Source organism: Puccinia triticina, chromosome 9A (assembly GCF_026914185.1).
Source record: "Puccinia triticina chromosome 9A, complete sequence".
Taxonomy (NCBI): domain Eukaryota; kingdom Fungi; phylum Basidiomycota; class Pucciniomycetes; order Pucciniales; family Pucciniaceae; genus Puccinia; species Puccinia triticina.
This window is the reverse complement of record NC_070566.1, coordinates 4,887,823-4,906,357: the sequence shown is the minus strand read 5'-3', so window position 1 is coordinate 4,906,357 and position 18,535 is coordinate 4,887,823. Positions and strand designations below refer to the sequence as shown.

Here is an 18,535-nt window from a genome sequence, read left to right as displayed (position 1 = left end):
GCGTAGCAATTATGGATCCCAAGGGGCGCCAATTTGGCGTGGCTGTTTTTTCCAAGTTGGTGGCGCCCCGCCCCCTCTCGATTGGCCCCGCCGTGTAGCAATTTGTGAAAAAACTGATCAGGAAGGATGAAATATGAGCACACAGTCTGCTACAGCCATTCTCAAAAAGCTTGTGGTTCCAGCACCCTGTGAATCCAACAAACAATTTTTTTTTTCAGCCCCCCCGCCTGTATTCTTCCATATCTTCACATCTTCTACCTCCTTCCCTCTCTCCTTCTCTCCCATACCCCCGCCCATGCCCCCACCAAAAATGCCCCCCGACCCAGCCCCACCTCCCCGCCCGATCGGACCCAACCACATTCCAGCCGGACCGCCAGCCAGCCATCCCGGATCCCAATCCCCAACCGCTTGCATCGCTTTTCTCCGCTGTTGGTGAGTGCCCATTGCATGCTTCCCCTTCCCCCCACCCCCTGGGCCATCAAATCCGACTGATCTGATTGTCCGCACTTTCAGTCCTCCCGGTCCCCCAACCACACCCACAAATAATTTCAGTAACCGGTGAGTCATGCCGGGGTTTTTTACTGCTATCAATCACTCTCACCACCCCTCAATTGGTTTCTAACCCACCTATCCACAGACCTTCTGCTCCAGGTCACCGAGATAAAGCCGTCCGTGTCCGCAATCAACGCAACCCAATACCTTGTTGGAATCATGGTATGTATGATAATCTAATCCTCTCCTCCACCCCGTCCCCACATTGAACCAGTCCATGTCGGCTGATTCTCCTGCTTTTTGGGGCCTTCCCGGTGTCAGTCCTCACAAAATGAACAAGCCAATCGTTTCTTCACACTGACAAGCCGCATTGACCCGCTCCCGTTTGCAAATCTCCCTGGGGAGCAACAAGAGTCTTACCTTGGCCCAAGTCAGCATCCGGACTTGCAGGCCAACAGCTGCAAGTTGTTTTACAAGGACAGCAACCCAAATGTAAACGCAGTGAGGTCCCTGGGTTGGTTGATTGCGGACACAAACGGCTTTATCTTGGCAACCTGGAGCAGAAAGTCTGTGGATAGATAGGTAGGTTAGGAGCGAATTGAGGGGTGGTGAGAGTGATTGATAGCAGTAAAAAACCCCGGCATGACTCACCGGTTACTGAAATTATTTGTGGGTGTGGTTGGGGGACCGGGAGGACTGAAAGTGCGGACAATCAGATCAGTCGGATTCAATGGCCCAGGGGGGGGGGGGGGGGGGGGAAGGGGAAGCATGTGATGGTGTCAGCCTTAGAGTCAACACAGCTGACCTAAAGTCTGCCTCTTTTTCTACTTATTACATATGAAATTAATTCATATCTTTTTCATCTTAAGAGATATCATTGTTTTGACTTCATATTCTGTTTCCTCAGACAATTTTAACCCTAGTTACAACTTATCAATTCTTTGTAACTATACTCCTTCCCCGAGTTCTTGAGTTGTGGCGCGCATGCGCAGTTGTGACGTGTCAGCGCTACCAGGCACGCCAAACCACATGTACATATGTAATTACATAAGCAAACTGTGAAAATTTTCGAAGTCAGGATCCCCCTTGCCTGAGGAGGATCTACAGACTTCAGCACACCAGAACCCCACCCCAGATAGCCCAGGATCACCACCAAAGAGACCACCACACTCCCAGTATACCTACCGTCACAGGCGCCTAGGATATTGACAGTAAGTAGACTCTTTTCACTGAACCTTGCTTATCCAGAGTGAAACTCTGTTGCTCTTGATTGTTTCTTCTTTTCTTCAACTTTTTCAATCTTAAAAGATCAAAAGGTTATCTCTGGTTGAGACCTACACAACCAAAGCAAAGTAGTAACCCTACTTCTGAATCCCACCAACGTTTCCTTGTTGTGAGTGGATGCTGTTGCACTCTTTCTTGGCCTTGCACAGCTGGCATCCAACTTTTCCAGGTTGAGAATAGCCCAGATCAATTAATAAAGACTTAAAGTCCAGGCCTGATCTTCTCTTCCTCTCTTTCTGTTTGTATTTCTTTATCCCAAGAAATCCAAACTATTCCCCCTCCTTTTCTTTGTGTCCTGTTGTCACATAAGAGACACAGGCTCACAGATGGGCACTCACCAACAGCGGAGAAAAGCAATGCAAGCGGTTGGGGATCGGGATCCGGGATGGCTGGCTGGCAGTGGGTTGCGGCTGGCGGTCCGGCTGGAATGTGGTTGGGTCCAATCAGGCGGGGAGGTGGGATAATGAGAGCTTCAATCTGGCCCCTCACTGAGGGCCAGTTTGAACCCTTGGAGTGGGAAGTGTTGCGCGCGCAAGGTGACGTAGTTCTGTTGGGGATGAGCGCAACGGTGAGGGAGGATGGGTGGTTCCGGGTGCTGAGTCGTATTATTTGGTTTTTTGATCATTGTTTGAGGGAGTGTGATGAATGATTGGGGGGTGCCTATGGTGATATGTATCTGCTCAACCACCGTGACGGACCTGGGGGGTAGGAGGGTGTATCAGGATGAAACCTGACGGACATGGGTGTTCTCAAGAACCTGATGGCATGTCCTTTGACATGACCCAAGGCCAAGCCGGGGCTCAAAAATGTAGAACACTGCAAAAAAAACTGTGTCAACTGTGAGCAGTTGACATGCGGAAACTCTGAGGAAGCTTGTGGTGTTACACCAGCCTTACTGAAGGTTTGACTCAACCCAAGCTTCAATGCACAGTCACTGTGCACCTTGCACAGTGACTGTGCCAACAAAGGCACTTCTGCATTCATGTGGAGTTACAATGGCAGCTTGGCTTGAGTATCCTGCATGTCAACTGCAAGCAGTTGACCAAGTTATTTTTGCAGTGGAAGCAGGCCAGAGCAACAAAAGGGAAGCATGGAGGCCCCAGAGGGACGCACCAGCCCTCTCGCCCTCGCGGCGTAGTGGTCTCAAGACTCATGGCTGGCGATCCAACAAATGACGCGGTGGGGACAAACCCGGGCCAGTCATTAGGGGGTTTCAAAGTTGGCCAGGTCCGACTTGTAAGCACTTTTGCAAGTGGGCATTCAAGTCAGATCTTGAACACCGACTTGCAAAAATGCATGCAAGCCACACTCCACTTTGCCCATCAAGCCTTTCTGAATGTTTTTTTGCAAGTTGGTTTTCAAGAAAAGCCTTGAACACCCACTTGAAAAAGGGCATGCAAGTTGGACCTGGCCAACTTTGAATCCCCTTATTATGGATGCTCAGGCACGCGAGGGTCCCGGGGGCCTCCTGTTGGCAGCTCCGAGACTCGTGCCGACCCAGTGTCGGTCATGGGGGCGGTGGGGGGGCGGTGGCTCATGTATGCGCCACGGCGTGGCAATTATGGATCCCACGGGGCGCCAATTTGGCGTGGCTGTTTTTTCCAAGTTGGTGGCGCCCCGCCCCCTCTCGATTGGCCCCGCGGTGTAGAAATTTGTGAACAAACTGATCAGGAAGGATGAAATATGAGCACACAGTCTGCTACAAAGTGCAATCCCTCTTGATATCCGTCCATATCCGTAGGTTTTGGGGGGCCTCGGAGTTCGGATATCTGGTGTGATGCGCTTTACCAGATATCCCGGATTGCCTACCGGATATCCCGCATGGCTGGTTCATGTCAGCTTGCAAGTGGGGGAAGCCATCCACCGGCATGCCCACGTCGTATCCGTCAGACGTCGATTTTCGATTGGTTCACGTGTCAAACAAGACGAAGGTCTCCGAGTGCGTCTCCCTCTCCTTGTCTTTATTGGAAGTGAGTCTCGGCCAGGCTAGGATTCTTATTATCTCGCAATCCGTCCACTTGACTGAAATGAGATTGATAACACTTTCTGGACACTAATAGCAGGAGGGCGATCGTCGACCTTTATGTCTACATACGTTGCCGAAGCCAGGTACCCCAGTTGAAGACATCGAGAAAACGATCACGAGATCTAAATCGAACCCGGATAAAAATGGCGTAGGTCGATTGATCAGTATCGTCGAAATCCTCAAACGTGACTTTCCTGGTAACGACCGCAGCATCAGGCCTTCCAAACGTCAAAAAGTGGAGCCGAGTGAGTTGGCTCAGGCCTCGTCAAATCAGCTTCATCAATACAACGAATACGGATCTTTGGAAAGCTTGATTCTCGAACGATCCAATTCATCCGATCTCTCAGAAAGCGACAAGAGAGCTTCTCTAATGGCTCGTCAAGATAAAATTGTGCAAGAATTTTTGAATGAGGAACGTAAGAGGTAGGCGCTGCTTCATTTTATAGAGATCCGGAAAGTACAAACCTCCACGTGTTTTTTCTGCTTGATATGAAACAGACCCCGACAATCCCACACGCCTTGGCTGAAGATTTATCTGTGGAAGAACAAAATTCAATCGTTGACAAACCTTCCAAATGTTTGGTGAGCTGATCTCAGGTGATTTGTCATGGAAAAATCTACACCAAGCTGATTTCTTTTCGCATTCCCAGTTACCAACAGCCATCAGTACCTAGTGCTGCGACTGAAGATACCACGGCGCTCTCAGGGATTTCTGCAGTGGATTCAACTCTTGTAAACCCACAAGAAGAACAGCTGGAGCTGAATGGAGAGTTTGACATCCCACCAGTTTAGCTTGAATCCAAATAATATAAATGCACATTTAGATGTATTCATTAAGTAAACCGGGTCTGCACCGGTAAGAAAAATTAAAAAAATACAATTGGTGTGATAGTAAAGTAAACCTCTTTACGGATCCCAGTACTATCTGTACCGTTATCAAGCCAAAAACATCTGAAAGATTGATAATCAGGGATCCTTTGAGTTGATTTTAAGTGGCCATCAAGTCGGGGGCTGGACGTTGCCTATTATCCGTTCCAAGTCCAGCAGCTCGCATGGCTTCTTCCAGGCTATAGGGACCCAGCAGCAAGCTCTTTAAGTGTATTCAAAGTGGACAACAGTAACATTAGTTTTGGATCAGCAATGGTATTGAGTCAAGCTTCACAATTTGAAATGATCGGCTCTCTTCCGTTTCCGTTGTTCATATTTTCTTCTTGTTCTTTGGAAAAAAAGGAGAATTTGAATGCAAAAACAACCCACCTGTGTTTATGGACCTTTCCCCTTTGGTGTTTGGTTAAACTTCTTGAATCCATGAAGAACCTAGCACATTTGACACAAGGAAACTTGCCGCATCCAGACGTCTCTTCATCCACGTCACCGGTCACTGTAGGGTGAGAGGTTTATCCAAAGCTTTGAGAGACAACAAAGGAAGATTTCAGCTCAGATTTCAGCGGTTTGACCAATCAGATTGCTTGGACAAGCTCCATGTCAAGCGTGATCTGGTCCAAGTCTCTCGTATATCGCTTTGTCTTCCAACTCTTGATCTGTGATTTTGCCAAACTGTGCGTTTGACTTCTTCGGAGACGGTCCATCGTCAAACTTAGCTGAGTTATGCCTAGTTTAACAAAGCCACTTGAACAGAGGTCCGGGGGACCCGTGCGGAGTGCTCTCCGTAGGAGAGGCTTATGTGTTATCTCTCAATTCAAGCATGAGCAGAAAGTATCTGCTACACCAAAAGGATAAAAAAAAAAAGATAAAGTAAAATTGACTCGACAGAATTCTAAGTACTTTCCTTGGGAAGAATTTGAGCCACTCAGCTTGCTTTTAGCTAGAAAACTGTTTCCTGGAGTCCCAAACCAGTGGACCCTCATTTGCAAAACCTCCACATTCTTCAATTTTTCAAAAGATCATTCAAGGTCAACAGATAGTCATAGAGAAAGTCTGAGTATGCCAAATTGTAGGCACAGTAATTTAGCATGATGTAATAACAGGGCAGACCTATGAAGATGCTGAGGGAGGAGCTATAAAAAAATTAAAAACCTCCCAGCCAAATGGACTTTCTGCTCCCGCATAAAATTTGCAATAATATGCAAGTCCCTCCCTGCGGGAGGGGCAGCTTGGCCAACAGCTCACCAGGGGGGAATTGTGTCAAGTTAGGACTTATGCGGTATTGGTCATTTAGGCCTGAGAGAAATGGCTAAAAACACCATTTCAAACAAATGTTGCAATAGCTCGCCACCAGGGGAGATACGTTCCCACTACCCAGGGAGTGCCAGAGCTGAATTTGATGTGAGTTTTGGTTGGATGTGAGCCTGATGTGCATCAGTAACTCATCCCTAAATGAATTGAAGTGGATGCAGAAGTGAGTCAAAAGTCAGTCAGAATTGATTTGGGAGTCAACACAATGTTGTGTAGAATTCTTTTGTTTTCTAGGTACAACTAGAGGAAAAAATATGATGAAATGATATTTCACCCAAGTCCAACTCTTCAATTGCTCCTGTTTGATGATATCAAAGGATAGGAAAGCAAAATTTCCATTCTTGAATGTAATTCCTGTAAAAAAAATGAGTTTCTTGTAATTCACATTATATGCCCTCATGTACAAAATTAAAGTAAAAGTCAACTTGGTATTATTGGGTTTAGAATTTCGGAATGTGCTAATGTTGCAGTAAAATTAGTGAAACCCATTTTCTTGGAAATGCTGTAATTAATTTGAATTTGGCTAAAAAAATGGTTAAAAACTATTGTATTGGGGTGAAAGTCTGAGGTAAGTCAAGGTTGGATTGCAGTGCCACCCCAGTTTGGCCACATATCCTGGCCTCTTCACAAAAATGATTGGGTGATTTTTTGTTTTTTTTTTGCTTTTCAAAATCCACATGTACACATGCAAGTGAACTTTTTTGCACTTTGCTAATAGTCACCCTAATGTACGCGCGTACATTGAGGTGGAAATATCACAGGATGGGCCTTTCACAGCCACATGAAAAGTAAAAACTTCGTGTTAAGACACCAATTGTCCCCCTGATGTACGTGAGTACATGAGGGGGACAATATGACATACTGCGCCTTTCACATCCCCATGAAAGGGACACACTGGTCATGGAGCCAAGAAAGGCCTATATTTTGGATGAGTTCTGGATGAATTCCAGATGAGTTCTGGATTATTCCTTGGCAATTTATGGTTTATTTCAGGATGATTTCCAACTGATTTCAAGCTGACTTCCAGTCTTGTTCATACCTATTCAATATTTCTTCACCAAAGGCCTCCAGCACAGTTATGGAAAAAAGTTACAGTAAGGCACTCCCTGGGGAGTGGGAACATATCTCCCCTGGTGCGCTTACCTCCAAAGAGTTCATCAAGATTTCTGGATATTATGAAAGCCCAGCATCTTGTCTAATTTTTGATGCTCTTAGATCATCACATTTCCTCATTATTTGCTCACAATAACCCATTCAAGATGGGGGGTTGCAAGAGCCAAGCCTGAGCTCTGTAAAACATCATTTTTAGCGCAAATTCATACACTTGCCTCAACATAAAAATGACAGTTATCCAGGACTGATGTCCAGCCTTGCCAACCAACTGCGTGAGAAAATGCATTTGGGCCTGTTCACTCAAGATTCCGAGAGAGCTAATTTGAAAAACAGTTATACTTCAACTGTTTTTGCCAGGAAGAAGTTTTTGTTTACTACACACCTTGTATCTTGGGTTTGGGAAGGAGGAAAATGCACACAAAGGTGGCAGGAGATGGACAGGCATCTGATGTTTCTAAGTGTAAATCTGGATGGTGATTACACCAAGATGGCACCGTGCAGGGGCCTTAGCATAAAAAAGTAAGGAATATTGGCATTTCTCTCAGGAAAATTTCACCAATAAGGCATAAGTCCCTCCCAGAGGGAGGCCTTTGGCATCCCTCAAGAGGGACTTAGTTGAGTTTGGTCCATCTTTCAGCTTCTCAACTGCAGAAGATTTTCATTAACTGGTTTCTTGGATCAGTCTGCCTGGAAGCAATCATGCACTTCAAACCTTAGTCAGATATCCGCGCGGGACATCTGGTAGAAAATCTGGAATATCTGGAAACGGTCCGCGGATCATGCCAGATATCTGAGATCCAATGTTCCCAAACCTGCGGATATGGACAGATTTCTGGATGCCACATTCATAACATTGGCACACTCCTGTAGGGGTGGCAATTGTGCCAGCCTGCCAATGGGCCGCCTGAACCCGGCCAGGTTCAGGGGTTTGGGTTCGCTTTTGGGAGAAATTTTTAATGTTGGCCCAACCCAACAGACCCGCAACCTTGAGCTGAACTAGGCCTGCACAGGTGGGGAGCAGGTATGACTCCTGAGCAGCGGAGCTCTCCACACCAGTGGAGGCCTATGCCTTATTTCAAAATTCCTGCATGATGAGTTTTTCAATCTGGGCAGAATACCCTCTATTTTGCCTTTCTCACACCCTAGCTTCTTTTTATTCACATCCAACCAATTTGCTTCACAGACAATGAAGGCCTGCTTCTTGTTATTGTTTTGTTATTAGCAACAGTGGGTATATACAATACATTTATTGGTAATGTAACAGTACTGTATGGATTTTGGGTCTTTTATTGTTACAAATAACATTAATACATGCGTGTTATGGTACACCTTTTGTGGGAGGCATTTCTTTTAGATTCTGTTACAATATCTGCCGGCGCAGAAAGGTAGATATCAGACTCTTTATCTTGTTATAAAGAATTTAATGTGTTAGTAGTAACGTGACATGAGTAACACAGTAAAAAAATTAGCCTGTTACAATACAGGCCAAGGATTAAGATTAGCTGTAACTAAAACCAATAATGCCTGAGCGTAGTAAAGGAAGGGGTTATGCTACATTGATAATGGTTGGTGTTAGGTAGTATTCTTTATCACTGCTCATTATTTTTGTACAGATTTACTTTTCACACAGAGGGAAACTTGTTGTGCACAGGAATTTTGGTTGGCTCAATGTCAGGCCCCCCCTCCGTGACACGGTGTGCGCCACTGGCTCCCAATAAACTATCTGCAAACAGGGGGTTCCTACAGGTGGCCGGGTTGAGAAACACCGGCCATCCGGAGGACACCACCCTCTTGATGACCAGTCATTGAGAGGACACCACCCTCTTGATGACTGGTCATTGAGAGGACACCACCCTCTTGATTACCGGTTATTGAGAGGACAAATCCCTCTTGATGACCAGCATATACCGGTCATCCAGAGGACATCAAGAGTGATGTGTCCTCTTGATGACCACTTAGATCTATTCCGGTCATCAAGAGGAATGTGTTCTCTTGATGACCAGAATGACTGGCCATAAAGAGTGTCTGGATGGCCAGTGTTTCTCAACCCGGCCACCTGTGGGCATCCCCCGTGTGCAGATAGTTTATTGGGGGGAGACGGTGGTGTGTACGGAGGGGGGCCTGGCGTCAAGTGACGTTGAACCAACAAACATTCCTGTGCACAACAAGTTTCCCTCCGTGTGCAAAGTAAATCTATTTTTATAATGGTTTTTGTCCTGATATGACTTTTTTTGGCATGCCCAGGCTGCTTGATCTGCTTGTCCCAGTTTAAAAAAAGTTCAAACTGTGATTTTATAAGAATCATTGTAAAATCACAAGTTTATGTACTCCTTCTGAGTTTGGGTTGGATGAACAGCAAAATGTAGCTCTTCAAGACGCCCTGACTGCACATCCTTGTTTGGCAAGCAATCATTGAATTGTGTTGAATTTTAACCTTCTGAAGATTAACACACAAACTGAGAACAAGATGAGTGTTGGGTGTAGAAGCTCAAGACAGGAAGAGCAGTGAGGATGTTGTGATCACAAGATGCGGCTCAAGGATTTGCAGAGTGGAAAAATGAGAGAGAAGCAATAAGGGTTGATTTCAATTTCATGTATTAAGCTAAATTAAATAACTAAATACATGAGATCAAATTTTTGTTGCAAGGACAATAAATATGAATGGAAGGGAAAAGAACCTAATAGAAACTCAGGGAAAGCTATCAAAAATATCAGACCTGTCACAATCAAATCACACAAGATGATAACAGGTGTAGGGAAAGTCAACAATCTAGCCAAGGAAACAACATACAAGGTTAGAGGCCTACATGAACACAATATAACAAGCATACCATAAGATAATAGAGAAAACAAGATTTGAGAAGGAAATAAGATCAGGGAAATACTTCAGCTAAGATTGTGATCCAAGGGGATTAAGGCAGAAGGAAAGAATTAAGGAAGGGCCATGAGTGAAGTTTCAACAAATTGATCTTTTCTTTTTCTTTTGTGATCAATTGTCATATATCTCCTTTGTGGTAAGAAGGGTGTAGCCAGATTACCATTTTTCAAAAAAAACAAAAAAAAAAAAGTGTCAAGCCTGTAGAGATGTAATACAGGTACCCGTTGTGGGTACTCATCAGGGGTGTGGGTACCTGCGTTGCAGGTTCCAAGTACGGGTCCGGGTGTGGGTTTTTCTTGTTTTTTTTTTTTGTTTTGCAGGGGATCAAGCAGGGAACCAGCAAGTTCGCCCCTGTCCATGGCGGCGGCTAATTGAGATAGGAACCTGAGGTGATCCAGACAGGGTCCAGGCTTTGGCTCTTGTGTCATGTGTATGCGGTCACAGCCAGGCCTTGTGGGATTCATATAGGAATACCCCCTTGTTGAGGGAGTTGGAAAGTCCTTGCAACAAACTTCTCCCTCCCCCCCCCCCCCCCCCCCCCCCCAGATCACCAGAGCCATCCTCACTTCCGAGTTGCTCTCACATTTTCAAAAACACCTCCCACCCACCCTTGTTTTGGTAGGGGCAGGCTTGCACCTGAACCCTACACTCTTTTGTTTGCCGGAATAGAAACAAAACCATTGCAGCTTCATTTCTCTTCCCTGGTCAAGGTGAGAAGAGGGGAACCCCCCTTTTGCCTCTCTTCCTGCACGTGCTGCGGGGAGCTGCGCAGTAGTAACCCGCGGCAAGTACCAGGTGAGAAGCAACAGCCAGAATGTATTGGCAGTACCCAGCTACATCCGCTGTTACCCGCCGTGCCACCTCCCCTGGTGGGGGGAGGAGGGGTCCCGAGGAGGATTACAGAGAATTTGGGTCCGCGCAGAAGGCAAACAGGCCCAGCTGGCGCTCCAGGGGGACCACGCCAGGTCGCTGGTCATGCCCTCGGCGCCGCAGTCGTCGCGGAGGCCACTGCTTAATCAGCGGGTAACGTCGGGTACCCGCAAAAAATACCAGGGTACACCACGGGCGAAGCCCAACGAAATTATTTCGATTGCCAGCCAATATCATTTTGGTTGGTCTGCCTGCAAGGGGGGACCGTCGCCAGACGGTCGGCGTTTCCACTGGAAAATTCCAGGAACCCTACTGCAAGGCAATCCGTAATCATTTCGGATTCCCAACGCACTTCCGAATTGCTTTTGTGTGCAATTTGGAATGGTTACGGGCTTTTGCAGGTTTTGGAAGGCTCAAAACAAGGTTTGGGCAAATTAGGTAGACAAAAGGGGGGGCTTGAACATGCAACATCTTGCTGATCAACCCCACCCAAGCTCCTTGCCAACTGCCCTAGACACACTGTGGGATGTTGGTTTTGTTTTATGTATATGACCATGCTTCTGTGAGGCATGGTCAGCCATATTTGAAAATATTCCAGGGAAAATCCAGGAAAAAAACTGGAATGGTCTGTTTCCTGGAATGAAGTCTAATCAATTTTGACTTTGTTCCATTTTGGATGCTTTTCTTTGGGTTTGGGTTTAACCCAAATTGTGATCAGAATGGTTCCGGTCCTCTGACCATACCGGAAGCATTCCAATTTGTTTTTGGTCCTTCGACCATACCGGAATGATTCCAATTGGTTTTTGGGTTTTTGTACCATCCAGTAAATTTTCTGGATGGAAACTTTGAATCTTCACCCGTGGTGTACCCTGTAAGGACTCCGTTTGAGTCCTTCACTGGTCGTCATTGAGGGGCACAAAAGACAAGGCAAAAGCCTAAGTGCGGCAGAATCTCAATCTGAACTCGCGGTCCCCCGCAAAAGTGAGATTCTGACGAGATTCCGAATCTTGTCAAATGAGATTTTTGTGAGATTCCAAAAAACCGTTTGGCTGCCAAAATATCTGGGAAAAATCTCTGATTGGCGATCTTGTCAGCCACCAAAGAGAGATTGCACTGAGATATAGCTATTTTGCTGAATCTCAAGACCTGAAACAGAATCTCAACTCTCTTGACACACACAAGGGACTTCAAAAACACCCACCACAATATGTACTACACCCAACAACCCCTCTCACCTTGATGGCCAACGGCTTGTTCCCGATGATCCTCAGTCAACACACCTCCCAGCCTAACCCGATTCACTGCAAGCAGGCCCTTGACAAGCACTTTGGAACGGGCAACTATGTATCATGTCACCACCTCCTCTTGATGGCTGATTGAACCGGCCATTGAGAGGAGGACACACCCTCTCAATGGCCGGTTGAACTGGTCATTGAGAGGAATACACCTCTTGATAGCCAATCAAACCGGCCATCGAGAGGAGTGCACACCCTCTCGATGGCCGGTTGAACCGGTCATTGAGAGGATTATACACATCCTCTCGATGGCCAATGAGTGCACAACCTCTCAATGGCCGGTTGAACCGGTCATCGAGAGGAATACACATCCTCTCGATGGCCAATCGGACCAGCCATTGAGAGGAATACATATTGTGTTTTGAAAAAAGCTTGGACACTTTTCCAAAATCAGTTCTGCACCGGAAACTCCAAAAACTACACTTATGGGGTCTGGGAGGCACTGGTAGCTGGATATGAGTAGAATCTGTGAGTGAACCCCATTTTTGGTGTACATCAAGTGAAGTTGGTGTTTTTGTGATGGAGGGGGGGATTACCCAAATGTCCAAAAATTATTCAAAACACAATATCCTCTCGACGGCCGGAATTCAATCAGCCATTGAGAGGGTGTGCACTCCTCTCAATGGCCAGTTCAATTGGCTATTGAGAGGTTGTGTCCTCCTCTTGATGGCCGGTTTAATCAGCCATCAAGAGGATGTGTATTTGTCTTGATGACCTGTTCGGCCGGCCATCAAGAGGGTGAGAGGGGGCCGGTGTACATGCATATCTAGTTGTGCAGCCAAACACCCTTGATCAGTAGAATCTGGATCTCAGTGTCACAGATCCAGATTCCGGGAATGTTCGGCTGCCTGGCTGTCATTGGGCAAGATCAGAATCTGCCCATGGGCACATTCTGATCTCGCAAGATTGAGATTTTGGCCCCCGCGCGGCCAAACGGGCCCTAAGAAACCGTCTAGTACCAACATAGGGGCTGTATTGCAGGTATCTAGCCGGGGAGAGTGAAGCTCTCTCTAGGGTAAGTATAACTAGAACAACTAAGAGAATGAGAAGAATGGAAAGTAGCTTACCTGGCTGGGAGAGAGTGAAGCTCTCTGCCGGACTAGGGAAAGAGCAGGAGGAGACTAAGTACTTGTTTAGCTTATGTAATACTGTGACAACTCTTGTGAAAGGTTCTTGTAAGAATCCAGGGATGGGGGCTTACATACCCGCCCCTGGCTTCAGGCGTGTCCAGGTCCAGGTCTGGGTTTTTGGGCAAAAAAACAGGCGGTACCCGGACCCGCCGCGGGACCTGGGTCTACTTGTTGCATCTCTATGCCAAGGATTCTGGATGTTGGGTAATGATGAGAAAAAAAAAACCAAGAATTGTATTTAGGCCCCAATTATAAACCAATTTTCAAGTTTTATTTTGAAAGTATTTGAAAAGAATTTCAAAACAAAAGTGAAATCAAGATGAAAGATTTTTGATTTTGAAATTCTCTTGGAAAAGCTTCAAACAACAGGGTGCACATATAAACATTTGTGCATCCCTGAGCAAGTAGCCTGCCGGAGTGGGCAGGCAGGGGCAAGATGTCTGTGACACAGGCAAGCTGGATAGAATACAGCTTGCCTGTTCAGCCTTGGCTGAATGGTGTGACATTTCCTGCGCGGCCGCCTCCATGGACATTCGGATCATCAGCGCCGAGATCAAAGCCAAGCGTTTTTTCCCGTGCCTCCGCTGCCAAGGTCAGGATCATATTGCCCCTGGTGGTCCCGGGTTTTCTGGGGAATTTGGTTTTCCTGCAGCTGTTTGTAACGGTAGGCCATCGGGATTTTTGTAGTGACTGCGATCCAATCGTGGAACGTTGAGGCAATCGGGTATATTGGCACTGCAGCAGTAATTTTTTTCATGTGCCGGCCGACCCCCGCCCGGCAAACTCCGCCGACCCAATACAGCCATTAAATGGGGGGGGGGGGGGGGAGGACCCCAGAGAGCCCCTACCAAGCCGCCTCATGTAACACGTATCCAGGGGACATTTTTTTGCAAAATGCTCCTCATGTAAATCACCGGCTAAGTATCTAAATTGGTTGATTTTTCCAAGATGTTCCTAATGTAGTTGGTATATTTTGGGCTTGCCTGGAAAGAAAAACCAACAATGTAGGTCTTGGGTTCAATTCCCGGCCAAAAAAAGGCTTTTTTGTGTCTAATTTTGCCCCGTTGGGGCTTTCTCCCAAAAAATCCTCCTCATGTGCTACGTATCCAAACTGAGTTCAATGGGGAAAAACCCAATTTCCCCACGTATCCAAAACCCAAAATCAGCAAAAATTACATGAGGCGGCTTGGTCGGGGCTTTCCGGGGTCCTGGGGGGGGGTCTAAGGCACCAGTGGCCTGGCGACCATACAGGCATACTGCCTGTTCAAAATTTTGATTCCTCAAATTTGGAGATTCTGGAATCTCGAACACCCCTCCTGGGTGTGTTTGAAGAGATTTGGGATTATTTTGAAATGAAAAGAACTCAAAACAAAGTTGGTTTTGATTTCAAAACGATTTCAAAATAATCTCAAAATAATCTCAAAATTCTGTTTATAATTGGGGCCTTAATGTTGTTTATTGGGAGTGCAGCGGGAGGTAGGCGGAGTCCATGGGACCGTCCAAGCCTGAGCCCTGTAGAGTGTCAGATCCGGGCGCGATCCCATGCGGCCGGGCTGACCTGTACTTCATACAAGGACAGCCCAACGAGACACAGGGCTGGAGGAGCCGACGAGGCGAGGAAACCATCCCTGAGAGGTCGCTCAAAAGTCCAGAGACCTATCCGATCTCCCCCCAGAGCTCCCTCCGGTATCCTCTCCGCTCTCTCCACCAACTCTCCTACCCCTACCGAGACTCTGCATTGCGAGAACCGCAAAAGAGTTAATTTCTTTTACCTCCCACCCACCCTACTAAGTTAAGACATGCACACCCAGGCGTGGGGTCTAGCGCCTGGCCCTCACACCCCTGGGTGTGTGCCTGCTCCCGGAAGGCCCGCTCCGCGATCCTCCCTCCCTCACGTGCACTGCCCGGCCTGGGAATCCCCTCCCGGGATCCATGGCCGAGGCACGGCCCGGAGGAGAGGCAGGAAAAGTGGATCGGGGATCACCTCCTTCCCCCGACCCACACGTGGGAGCCTTGGGAAGCCGGTACTCAGCTTCCGGGGCTCTCTAGGCACCTATAGTGCCGAACACGTGAGCAGTGTCCAGTATAACGATAGTAGAGGCACGCACTTCCCCGCGCGGGAGAAAGCGCACGCTGCGCCGCAGTCATGAGACGAGGCCGGGGCCGCGCCAGAGGGTCCTCCCTAGGCACCTAGGTAGAATGGATGGATAGCTAAACTATGCTATAGCATAGTGGTTAGCAGACCTGTTGAATTTCTAACTTCTAAGCCCAAATGGGGATCAGATGGCTTGACCTGAAAATCTAGCAAATAAATGTGAATGCTCTGAGGTGTCACCCCTCACACCACGTGAAGGTATAGTGGGCGTGGAGCCGGCGCACAGCGGGCGTGTGGCCGGCGCATAACGGGCGCCTGCGGGGAGCATGGTGAAAGCGCGCCACAGAGGCGACTGGGCCACTTTGGCACCAAGGCCTTTTCGGATTCGCCCCGCGGTGTACAACCCCTTTTGCAGTATCCGGCCTGAGAGCCCCAGGAAGATCAGCTTGTATCAGACTTTTTTCACTCTTTTCATTTTTTAAAGTTCAACCATTGGCCTGTTGAGGTTGCCAGTCCGGAGTGCGCTTCTTTTCATTCAAATTGGGTCATGTAGCTGCCGATATAAGGCTCTGGCCTGTTTCCTGCACAACACCCCATGTCTATATGAGACATTGTGGCCTATTGCGGCTGCATTTTTTTTTGCTCGATACTCGATAGTACCGATACAGGCTGATACCGCCCCGATTTGCCGAGATTTGCCGGCCGTGGTTACTACAATGTACAAACATCACCCGAGACAACACGATTTCAACTACTCAGTAGCCAGGCTCAGAAAAATACAGAGGCTACTGAGTAGCTGAAATGCGGCTTCACGCAACCTCACTCAGACGCGCGCTACCTCACCCCTGTGCGATGGCCAAGTCGCACTACCTTCCATAGGAGTCGACCGCAAGACTGTGTGTATGTAAATATTTACACAAGGCTACTTACAGAAATATGTAATCATATATTTCAGTAAAATCTCAAGTCCATGCATGCTTGCAGCCGGCCGTCGGCAAAGGTGCCTCTCCCGTTGTGAGCCTTCTCGGTGCAAACCCCCGTCTCGCGCCGGGGATCTCATGCTTGCCGGCCGGCCTATACACTCAACGTTATACAAAACCGACCTCGCTCAAATCAATCAAACGGACTTTCCTCCATCATTCATGACCATCCCTGGTAACGACTGAACACATATGTTGAGTTCTCTGCAAATTTCCAGTCTCCAGTTGAATATTAAGAAACTGAGTTCTTTTTGGTTTGCGTCATCATTTGAATTAGAATCCAGAACACGATTGCCTTGGAATCATGGTCAGTAGGCGGCGTGCTGGCTTTGTTATTGCTCGAGGACCTGGTACCCGACAGCGACGGTCAGCCTCTCCAGGTACTCTTGCGAGCTCGATTCGTATGGTAGAGCGCATCTCTAATAGAAGAAACCAAGCCCCGCCACCCCCGCCAACAAGCATAGCAGCTCCTGCTCCCCAAGACGAATGGGCTGATGAAAATCTCAATATCTACGAAGCTGGGGAACAAGAAAATCATGCCGACCAAACCATGCGCCCCGCTCAACCTTCTAGTTATGTTTCTGATTATGCTCGGCGTCGCGATCAGTTAGTGACAGCATGGAAGCAGCTCGAGAACTCCATGACCGCGGCGTATTTCACATGTCAACATCACACCCGAAACTGGACCACCTCTCAAATGTACCTCCTCCCCCTAACCAAATGTACATGCGCCCCACAGCTGGTAACTACCCGAGAGCTTGATTTGATTCACACGCATGGTCAGTTATTATAAGGAAATAATATTCAATCCCTGGTAGCTAGAGATATGACAGTTTGTTGACAAAATTTAACTCGTACTTAGACCGATTGTCGGGTCAAAGCTTTACCTTTTGCAAATGCATCCCAGACCCGATACGCCTGCTCCACTACGGTTACATTGCAGCCTCGCCTACAACACCCCGTACAGCTTTTGCGATCCCAACGCTCCAGCTCTACCAAAGCCTCTGGTATGAATCTAGTCTGCCGTACACTTCGTTCATTGTTGGATTATCGTTCCATCAAGACAAGCGCTCTCAGCAGAAATTGAAAGCTCGTGGCCGCCGGGGGACCTCTCGCCAACTACGACTCCCTTTTTCACAAGCCCTTGACATTTATAACCGAATTCAGATCCTTCGAACCGAAATACTCGGCAAGACGTTAGGTCTTACAACCCAGGACAGATGGGCAGCAACGTGTCCATCATGCTTTGGACCAGAGGCTGCTGACGAGAAAGGCTCGAATGATGAGGTCTACGCCATCATAGCGATGGACGGGAACTTCCAGCACCGGCATCATAGGTATGCGAGTAAGGATGTGCCCATGGAGGCTGATTATCCTTCCAATTTCATCCCCCCCTCTCAGATTGATGGTCACCAACAGAATGAAGAAACAACTGCCAACAATGCACAAGGATTGGAGGTATGTTCTTGTCACCTCCTGGATTTTCAGAAGCTACTGAATGCAAATTCCCAATCATCTAGACATCTTGTTCAGATGCTCACAAAGCAGCCAATGATGTTCGCAATGCGTGCTCTTGGGATAAGTGTGACGATACTGGGCTATTTGGCAGCTGCTGTCGGCACGATATTCCCCTAAAGCTCAACAATATTGAGCAAAGTGGTGAAAAGTGAGTAGTATCATTCTTATGTTGTATATTTTTAGCTAGTACTAACTATCTACCATGTAAATATGATAGGCTTTACTATCCGGTGAGCATTATCGACAACCTGGTCAAAGCATTTCCGCAAAAGAGCTTTGGGGTCCTTTATGACATTGGATGTCATTTGGATGCCCATGTTCGCAAGGTTAGTCGTGCCTCCAACCAACATTACTGCATTCTTCCTTTTTGCTTACTTTTTATTTCTCAGCGCAACCTCTTAGGCAGCAACATTCGGCGGGTGAAGTTTGGAACATCTGTTTTTCATGCTTATGTCCACCAGTGGTCGTGCCAACTCGAATACAACCCTCGCTACAACCTCGGCTGGGGGCTCTCAGATGGCGAGGGCATGGAACGTCTCTGGTCGCAGTTGTCCAATCTGGTAGGGCCCCTTCGCAGTGCCACCCGAATTCACAGACTGCAATCAATCTCCCTCCTTTGCAAATACTATGGAGGCAAGCTCAAGATAAATTCCAGTGA

At 47.4% G+C, this 18,535-nt stretch overlaps 2 protein-coding genes across 2 annotated transcripts; both read left to right on the top strand.

The window, feature by feature from the left end:
* Positions 1 to 3,608: 3,608 nt before the first annotated feature.
* PtA15_9A500 (uncharacterized protein) lies at positions 3,609 to 4,594 on the top strand (the record flags this gene model as incomplete). Its single annotated transcript, XM_053172716.1, has 4 exons — positions 3,609 to 3,746; positions 3,837 to 4,225; positions 4,301 to 4,384; positions 4,453 to 4,594. The coding sequence occupies 4 exons, from the start codon at positions 3,609 to 3,611 to the stop codon at positions 4,592 to 4,594; spliced, it is 753 nt and encodes a 250-aa protein (XP_053023928.1).
* A 12,069-nt stretch (positions 4,595 to 16,663) lies between these two features.
* On the top strand, positions 16,664 to 17,857 carry PtA15_9A499 (uncharacterized protein; the record flags this gene model as incomplete). Its single annotated transcript, XM_053172713.1, has 3 exons — positions 16,664 to 17,138; positions 17,222 to 17,696; positions 17,761 to 17,857. 3 exons carry the CDS (start codon positions 16,664 to 16,666, stop codon positions 17,855 to 17,857), a joined length of 1,047 nt encoding a protein of 348 aa, XP_053023927.1.
* Between the last annotated feature and the right edge of the window lie 678 nt (positions 17,858 to 18,535).